The following is a 10,015-nucleotide window of genomic DNA, read 5'->3' on the forward strand; positions in this document are numbered from 1 at the left end:
TTTTGTTTGTGGAATGTTTGTCTTTTATGACTGTGCTTTGCAGCATGGGTGAAGCCCAAGCCAAATTTTCCACTTTGTGGGACAATAAAGTTAATCTTGAATCTTGACATAACTGATCTGAAAAGCCAAAACTTCACATCTACAATTTAACAACAATATCAGTTTGCAGTGTAACAAATGGTATGAGACACTTATCAACATACAAATACAAGTTTTTCTTATTCTATATAGGGGATCAATTACTTTATTTTGCTCTTAGCTGAATGATACTGAATTAAATGAACACCAATGTATTAAAAGGAAAACACCCAGTTTTCATTTTCAAAACTGCCATTCTGAGCCTACTAAAACAAACTCACTGGCACCTGAGATCATTGTTTCCTGGCTTTGCAAGAAGTAGTCTGGAATAGAAAATTATTAAGTATGGTTACCCATTAAATGAGAAATCTGAATAGCAAAAGCATTTTGTAAATATGATCAGTCAATAACATCTTGATAACCAAACACAAATACAGGTCTGAACATTTATTTTCATGTCATAAGGAAACACAGGGGATGATGCAACAAAAAAACTGTCAAAGAACACTCATCAGAATGTGACCCTTAACGGAAAACTGGCCAAAAACGTTTGTGTTGAAAAACATGTAAACAATATCACAGTTCAATAATAACTTTAACAGCCAAATATAATGCAAAACATGTTCTATGTCAAACAATGCATTAGGAAGCAATGAGGTTTCATTTAGTTGAACCTCTGTTGGGCACCAGAACAAACTTGAGCTTCCTTTTGAAATACTTCAGAGTCTTGATCTGTAAATAAGCACCACAGAAAAGCACAACCTGTAAACAATTTCTAATATGTTTCCATTTTCCAACCATTAGCTGGCCAATGGCTATGGTAGGGACCTTAAGCCCTCTACCAAAATCTGTTTGTTTTCATCACAAAATACAATGCAGTTTTCACTCAGGATTCAAATAATTTTATTTATAAATGCTTGATAAATGCATGTATGTAATTCAAAGCTATTGTAATGTTTTCTCATTCAAAATGTTCTGAAAATACTCATTTAATGTTTATACACATAACTCTGGTCTTTCACTTCAGCTAGTGTTGCCTTAATGGAAGGCTGATTTCGTTTTAGAAATATGCAGTTTCAATTTGTATTATTTTTGATCAATTGTGCAAGAATTAATCAACATATAGATCTATATATCGATGTATACTGTATTCCTGGACATTAATTCACTGGCACGCAATTTCCTCACGGTGAAAATAAAGATTCTTATCTAATATAATCTTTGCAGCTATTTAAGTAATAGTCAAGTGTATGATATTCATCACGATAATCCGAAACCCTATCCGAAAATTTGTTTCTGTTGTTTAAAGCAGTGGAAATCTTCCTGTACCCTTTAAAAGATTGAGTGTGTGAGTTTGGTGGTCTTAAGGCTGTCTCAAAGTTCCTCCATTGTGGACAAATTCTTCTGTAGTCGTCAGCGGTCGGCTGTGTTGAGTTGTTGAATGCAACAGGGACACAGACTGTGGTGTCGAGTCATGTCAGTGTAAACATAAAAGATGTTGGGCTGATGTTGCAGTGTCCCTGGTGTTACCATGCAACCATGGCGTGATGCCAGTGCACCAAATATGTTCTCTGTCTCTCCACTGCTCTCCGTATAAAGATAAAACGTGCCACCGTCCTGATCAAAAATGTACATTACATCCACAAATTAACACGATGAGCGTGCGTGTTGGAGGACACCTAAGTAAACATTTGAGCGTAGAATTGTCGACACAGATTCCGGTTTCAAGCGAGGCTTGTCGTCAAAATTTTGCCCGTTCCCCATCACAAAGACATATGACAAACCTAAATGCAATGTGAGGACAGGACCAACAAATTCTGTGTAACCAAGAATAAAACACAACCAATAAATATAAATTTTCCTTATGTCTCTATGTACCTTTGCACAGTTCACCTGCTTGCACCTCCTCATGAACTGGCAATTCCTCTCGGCTGTGGTGAGATATATGTAAGGCCTTAGGGAGATGCCAGGGTCAATTTCACTAGATAGAAACCTGGGCGAGGAGAAGCAAAGCAAACATCAGGCCAATACTCTGTGAGCCTTTAGATAATAAAACGTGCCAAATAGATGATCATTGTGGTATATAAATAAACAATAACAGACCCAATTATTTTGAATCCACTCTTTATTACAGTTTCACTTGAAGACAACAAATTTTCCTCTCATTTGAAAGGACTGAAGAGGAGAAAAACAACACCTTTTGCAAAATATGTACAAAAACTGGCAATGCACAGCATGTTCAGTAAGTCTTCTTTGATAAACAAAAATAAATAACATTTTTTTTTCTTCACATAGGAAATTCAAGAAATCTATAGGACAAAAACAATCACAATACACTTTATGTCAAGTCTAGTAACACAAACAAGAGCGAAGATGCTGAATCTGAAGACCAGAGCATTAGTTAGCGAGATGACAGGTCCAAGATTTTTTAGTGGCTTTAATAAAAAAAGTATGTAAGTGACACTTACACTTCCATAATAACCACAAAGAACAAAAAGATCATCATATCCAAAAAAGTAACGCTGGTGCAAAGCTGTAGTGTAAGCTGATAATGTCAGTTAAGAGTAATGCAGTTGCTTCCTTGTCTTGTGTTGCAATACGTTTTGCTTCAGTGCCTTGAGGGTGGTGTGGCAGGGTTGCTATAAAAGGCCTCATTACCCTGTGTTAAAAATATATATTAGTTCTTGTGGAGTTGCAACCTGTAGCAGGGAATTGAGCTGTAGTATAAGGCAAACGACATGATGTATTTTCAAATGTGCTGAAGCTCAAAATGTTTAGGGATCCTAAATTGTAAATAGTGCCATCTAGTAGACGAGTCTTGTCAATAAACACATGTTCTTGTATTCCACCTCCTGCTGGTTGCTGCAACAAACATTGAGGACGTGAAATGTTAGAGCGTTTCACAACCATACAGGCTGCTTCCTTCCAAATCAGTTGTCAATACAGAGCGACCATCTGGGGAAAATAGCTCATTTAGCAGTTGTTCCAGAGGGTAAATGTTAATGCCAAATGTTTTCTTCGTGCATATAATCGTTTTTTTAGTCCTTGTATAACTTGTGAAATCTCTTCACTAGACGTCCAACGCTGTATATCCCTTGATGTTTAGTTAGACCTGAATGAATGGATCTCAGTGTGCATAGATCCATATGTTTTTTGGGCAAAACTGAGCACTCTATATGGTGTTCGCATCCATCATGTTAAGCAAAGGCAGCCATGTAAAAATATGCATGATAATTGTAGTAATAAAGGCTTTTTATCATTTTGTCACCTTTTATTCCGATATAACAGCTCCAGATTTATCATCTCAAAATATGAAAATGTATGATAAATGGCTAAAGCACTTATAATTCTGAGAGGGTCTGTGCCTTTTTATGTGCAAAATATATTCATGACAATTTAAGTTGCTGCAAGAAATAAGCTGTCTGCTGAAAACAAAGTGGTTCTATTGCTTTCTAGGGGCTCCATAATAAAAGTTAATTTAAGGGCTAAAAGGCTAGCGTGTTGTTGGATTGTAATACATAACTGTATAAATGTACAAATATATGAAAAATGATCCTTTTATATTGCAATATGAACAAATATTCCCTTGAAGCATCAAAGTAAATGAACTGAACAAAGTAAGCTGGAATAAGTCATGGAATTCAGCTGAGATGTTGTGTGACCACACAAACAAAAATAATGCCAATACTTACATTGAGCCAAACCCCTGCATTTTCTCTGGGCTTCTTCTTTCGTCTAACTCACAATCTGACTCATCTACAAACTCTTCCTCTGTTCTCCTTTGTTGTACTGGCTTTTCATCTGTTATCATGCACTCCCTTTCTTTGCTTTTCCTGCTGGGCAAGTCCTCTCCGTTGCTTGCCTCTCTGACATCTCTGCTTTGGACCTGGATATTGTTGGTCCTTTCCGATGTGAGTTTGATGAACACACTCTGATCCTTGGCCAAGTGCACCACACTGTCAGTCTGACCTGATACAGGGTCAACTTCCCCGTGGCCTCCAGTTGCAAGATCCTTCGTCCGAGACCTCTCAGAAGACTGTCTGCTGGAAGAGGCATGATGTGATGTGGTAGAAAACGAATTCACAGGTGTCTCTGGGGAGTGCCGGGAAGGCGCGACTAACCAACCGCTTCTCGTAGAAGACCACGAAGAGGATGGAATCTGTGTTTTGGGGTTGGTGCCCACCCTGTGAGCTGCAGTAGTTGCAGCAGTCTGACCGACTTTTGGTGAGTTGGTCTGGAATGAAGATTGAACAGGACAGAAAGCCCTGGTGTCAGTGGTGGGGAGACCCAGGCTTTGACGCCACTTCATAGCATCAGAACAAAACTGGTGAACACTGGAGCTCGAAGGTAACAGAGTTCTTGCTGTCCCAAAGGAAGGATCATTGGCAGTAGAGGTTCCAGTGTTAGGCCTCCTTTCCGCGATACAGGCAGTACCAGCACCATCTGCTGGCTCCAAAAGAGCAGGACTATAGGACAGGACAGGGCGGTGGCATGTTGCACTGACAGTCAGAGTACAGGCAGAGTTTTCCACTGTTTTCCCATCCTGAGATACTTTATCAGGACTACTCAGCAGAGACTCATCCAGAAGAAGAGTATTAGCCTGCCTTGAAATTTCAACCAGTTGATTTTCTAATTTAATAACTTTCTCTGGAAATTGTGTACAAACATCCATGTTGCCGTTCCTTTGAACGTCTTCATCTTTAGCTTTATCTATGGTGGGAACCTTGGCTTTTTCTGCCAGGAACCTTCGGATCTCTTGCTCAATGCTATCATCACTGTCTATTGAACTGCTTTCCTCCTTTTCTCCAACAATATCCTCACTACTGTGCAATGGGATAACAGCTCCACCTCTAGTCCCTTCTAATGTGTCCATCTCAACTGTCTGTTCTTTTATTTTGTCACACTGTTTCTCTGGCAACATGCTCCTTTTGTTCAATGTAGGCTTGTCTTTATTCAAAACACTGCGTTTGGAAAAGCCATCAAGTTTAGGCCTCTTTGTCTGCAAAGTGTTGAAATCATCTTCATTGTTGAGGCACTTTCTTGTTTTAAGTTTCAGGTCTCTTGTCTTTTTCTTCAACTTTTTCTTTGTCTTGAGTAGGTCCTTTATTGCAGTGTCTAGGTCCTCGTCACTGTCAAGGGAACTGCTTTTATCGCCTCCTTGCTCAATATTTTCTGATCCAGCTGACGGTGGTGTTGGCCCAGTCTGAGGCGATACAAACAGTTTTAATTCGTTTTTGTGTTCTGGAATGGTTTTCAAAGCTAATTCTTCCGTAGCTTTGTGATGTATCACTGGGTCTTCACAGTTTTCCAATTTAAATTTCCTTTTCTGAGTCAATGACAGCCTAATATCCCTCTTTTGGGTTGTCTCGTGTTTTCCCTTTAGTATATCCAACTCATTTAAACTACCTGGCTCTGCGGTTATGGCAGCGGAGCTTGTTGGCTGTTTGTGCATTTGGGCCTTCTGTTCAAGAAATTTTCTGATTTCCTGTTCAATCCCATCTTCACTATCGATGGAGCTGTCGTTGCTCCCGTCATCTAGGCATGTAGAAGGGACTGATGTGGCCTGATTGGAGTTAAAGCTACTAAGGCCAACATTAGCAGTGAATGCACCAGGCATGACTGCCTTTGAAATGTCCAGGATGGCCTCCGCACACATTAGCTCTGCTGATGTATTTACCTTCAGAGTGGCTGGGGTCTGTTGCTCCCTCAAAGGGTCTTCTTTTGAAGGGAGTACTCCATTTACATTACCTCTTGGGTTGCATATAAATTTACCTTGGGGTATTCGGACCGATGAGAGAGAAGGAAAAACAGAATTGATGTCCTTATCCGTCCTCTTCTTTTTCTTTTTTTTTTTTTTTACATTCTCAATGCTGCTGCCATCTATAGGATTGATTGATGACTTCTTGGGTCTTTCCTTATGTAAAAATGGTTTCAGGACACTTGTCTCTTTCAGTTGCTCCAGCTGGTAGCAGCGAATAGCCTCTTCGATTCCATCATCACTGCTGGAGTCAGATGGCTCGATTAACATAAAGGATTTACACGTATTGTCGCTTCTATTATTTTTCTCTAACTGGTATCTTTGTATAGCCTCCTCAATTCCATCATCACTACTAGATTCAGGAGAGTCCTTCTCAACTGTGAGCATAGCATGGCATGTTACTTTATTAATGGGGTTGTTTGTCTTAGAGAAACACTTTGTCTGTTCTTTGGGAAAGATACAGTTTTCGGCTGTGCCTTTGCCAATGTCCATTTTCTGAACAGGATTTTCTTTGCAGGGAACCTTGTTTTGTAAATTATTTGTCAGTGATAAAATAGTTGGTCCCATAGGGGTCTCAACTTTGGAACATTTTGGAAGCTGATTGCTGGCAATTAAAACCTTAATGCTATCGGAATGCTGCTTGGTAATTTCAGGAATATGAGTGTTTTTCCGATGGACCTTGGATGATTGAAGAATAATAGTGGATGGCTCTGCCTTGCGTTTGTGACCATCCTTTTCCTTTAGGTATTCCAATATAGCCTCCTCAATTCCCCTGTCCACCGAGTCATCACTGTCAGAATCCTGGCTCTCACAGTTAATTGAGGATGAAATGTCCATTTCTCGGTGTTCAGTGGAACATGTTGATTTTGAACCCACTAAAGGATCCATCCCAATCTTGCAGACCTCAGGGTAAACATCCTGTCCTGGTACATTTCCCTCGACCTCGTCGCCCATGTCAAGTGAGGACTGGGTGCTCGTCAGGCTTTTTATGATCATCTGGACCTTATCTTGGATATTTGAGTCACTTGTCGACAACTCGCTGTCAGAGTTATTGTAATCAAAAAGGCTATAGCCTTGGGATGGGCCACAGGTCCTCCATTCTGTATGCGTTGCTCCAAATGGAGGTACATTCATGAAGTACATTCTATTGAGCTGTGGTGGGTTTTATGATCATGGGAGCGCTGTTGCCTTCTATCACAATCCCATTCTTCAATCTGTGGAGAACAAAAAAGATGTTTTAAAACAAACCCATCGAAAATGCACACATACATTGTCAGAAAACGATATAATTTTCAATTGCCAAAATAGACATTAGTAACAGCCAAATTCTGCACTAACTTTTCAAGACTGTATGTATGATATTCCCTGGAAAATCTGTAACACACTAAATAGTGTTTATCATCCAGAATTAGGAAATCCCGAGTGGCCACACATAAAAGGAAACCACAGACCCTATTCTACTCTACAAATATTGCATTCGAATTTAAAATATCCCCTACTGCTTTTCTTAAACGATATACAGTTTCCAAGCTACAATGAATTAAATTAAAATATCCCAAATTGAATTACTCCCCCAATGCTGTGCAGATGAGACAACAGAATATTGTGCTTAAATTGCTTTTCACAAAGTGCTTTGCATTTTCCAATCATGCCAGAGTGAAACATCTACACAATCAGAGCCCAGGCCACTTAATGTTGCATAATTTATCAATACAATTCTCTGTACTGCCGTCCTTCCCTACCATGGAGGTGTATGTCAGTCCGGTCTATACCTGATTTTATTTTATATATATATATATATATATATATATATATATATATATATATATATATATATATATATAAAAAAGAACATTTGAATGGAAGTGATATCGGGACTGGTTGATATTGAAGAAATCAGATATCACAACTTTGGACGACTATCTTCATCAATAATTTGGCGATATCGTGGGAATGACTATTTCTTTCATAAGATATATTTTACACACAATAAATATTTGAGAAACAATCAATAGTAATATGCATATTATGACCAAGCAGGTAGAGACGTTGATTAGTACAGCAAGAACAGTTTACGAAGTTCAGAAACTTTTATTACTTTACAGTAATGTAGTCTTAAAGACAACCTTTGACTATATCACAATAACCAAAATCCCAGACAAAGTTTAGTCTCATATCTGGATATTGATATATCACCCTGCCCTACATGTACTGCAAGAGCTGCTTACAAGGGAAGGAGAAGATGCATTCATAATTGTTCACAATTCATCTCAAATTATCATCCATTTTAAAAATCTTAAGCCTAGTAATTTAGGTACCTGACAGTTACATCAGGGGTTTTCAACCACTGTGTAATGGAAATTAGCTTGTGTTACAAGATCCAAAACGCAAGGCCGTGCAAAATCCTCAGTTACGTTCAGAATAGCAGCTTTGTGTTCACCAGAACAAGCTCCAGCTTCACACTAAAAGTGAAAAACATGAGTAATACTATTAGTAGGCCATAACAATCACAATGTTTCTGACGTTTTTAGTGGTAACCAGGATAGTGGTGTGCCCTGGGATTATTGTATTGTAAAAAGTGTGCCGTGGCAGAAAAAGGTCGGGGAACACTCAGTTATACAACCAGAAAGAAAGACCAAGTACATTTGGTCGTTATTTGGTCAAAGACGACTCCAGCATCTTTCACACAACATGGAAGCACACGCAGGGACTTCTAGCGACACCTGGCGGCTATCCTAAGCATGACAACCATTTGAGATTCTTTTTTTTTTTTTTTAACAATAAAAGGTTAAATCTGTATAAATCGCCTTGTTGTGACCAGTCTTCACGTTCAATTATATTTGAAGACAGAAAATTAATAAAGAGTGGACAGGTCGTCGTATAAAACAAGCCCTCTAATTCTAAGGCTCTACCACCGGCCTGGATAGCAACATACGACTGCGGTAGATTAGTGCGTTGCAGCGGGTACAAGGAGAGTCAGCCACCGCCTGGTAGTCTGCTACAAGAGTGTTTTCTGTTTAGTTCTTTGTCGTAGCTCATCAAGTGCAAATGTATTCCCGTGCATTCCGTCAACATGCGCTAGGGCAGCGCCGTCCATCCCACGTCCTGCGTCCGTCCGTCCAAAAAAAATAACCCGGGCACGTCGCTGCAATTCCACCCGCCAGTTAAGTTAGTTTGACAGCGCACTACACACACAAAGTTCACTTGCGGTGCACATTGGTATTGACATGACACCCACCGTATTATATAACCCAACGTTCCCAACTCGTTTCCCCGCGTCCCCCCCCCCACCCCTCGAGACAACCTAGCGGTGTCCTCCAGTCCCTCTAGCGGCCCGAGCTGCACCGATGCCCGGCGCACGGCGCCAGGAGACTCCGCAGAGCGACCATGTTTCCCCTCGCCACCCCGGCCGTACGCGTCCACCCCCAGCGACACTCCGACAGACACCAACGGGTCAACAGCGTTCGTTAACGACTTCCCAACACGACAAGAAACACTTCTGTCGAAGGAATTTTGCAAAATACTCGGACAATTGAGGAGAATAAACGTGACTCGGCTCGGTTACTTCGGAGGAGACACTTGCGGGCCTCCCTCACTGCAACCCCCGGCATTTTTTTTCCTCCGGCGAAGGAAGCCTTTGTATTGTGCCAGAAAATCCGCTCGTAAACTCGCTTTATTTCCTCAAAAAACAACAACTAGACACCGCGGCCACCGAGCCACTTACCTTCATACGACATAGCACCGGTCAAGCGGAAGGCGGCTGTACACGGCGTCGTAGTGATATTTGGGCGAACGTTGAACGAGACACGTCCTGCCCCACTCCACACCACCGCGGAGTGTGTGTGTGTGTGTGTGTGTGTGTGTGAGTGTGTGTGTGTGTGTGTGTGTGTGTGTGTGTGTGTGTGTGTACTCCCCTCCCGGTTCCCGGGTGGGAACCTTCAGCCGCGACTAGTTATTAACACACATGGATACAGCCGTATTTTTTAAATAAAAATAAATAAATAAATAAGAGAACATTTATTAAGAGTTATTTATTCCGAAATATTTTAAAATGCACTAAACTAAATAGTATTATAGACAGTTTGGCTGGGGAAGCAATTTATTAAACAATTTTATTAATTCATGCACTTACCCAAGTACATAATAATAATAATAATAATAATAATAATAATTATAATT

General features: G+C 40.2%; 1 protein-coding gene across 1 annotated transcript; it reads right to left on the bottom strand.

Moving 5' to 3' along the window:
* Positions 1-516: 516 nt before the first annotated feature.
* On the bottom strand, positions 517-9,664 carry ppp1r26 (protein phosphatase 1, regulatory subunit 26). Its single transcript, XM_080017303.1, has 4 exons — positions 9,561-9,664; positions 3,771-7,050; positions 1,957-2,071; positions 517-810 (listed from the first exon to the last, which is right to left on the bottom strand). Exons 2-4 carry the CDS (start codon positions 6,977-6,979, stop codon positions 739-741), a joined length of 3,396 nt encoding a protein of 1,131 aa, XP_079873429.1. The 5' UTR covers positions 6,980-7,050; positions 9,561-9,664; the 3' UTR covers positions 517-738.
* Positions 9,665-10,015: the final 351 nt, after the last annotated feature.

This window comes from Zeus faber (assembly GCF_960531495.2).
Source record: "Zeus faber genome assembly, chromosome: 17".
NCBI classification, from domain to species: domain Eukaryota; kingdom Metazoa; phylum Chordata; class Actinopteri; order Zeiformes; family Zeidae; genus Zeus; species Zeus faber.

Coding starts and splice junctions, on each gene's coding strand:
- ppp1r26 (XM_080017303.1), bottom strand. CDS start 6,979: ATGTACTTCATGAATGTACCTCCATTTGGAGCAACGCATACAGAATGG. Junction 2,072..3,770: donor ATGCAGGGGTTTGGCTCAAT/GTAAGTATTGGC, acceptor CTCCTCGCCCAG/GTTTCTATCTAGTGAAATTG. Junction 811..1,956: donor AGCAGGTGAACTGTGCAAAG/GTACATAGAGAC, acceptor GCTTATTTACAG/ATCAAGACTCTGAAGTATTT.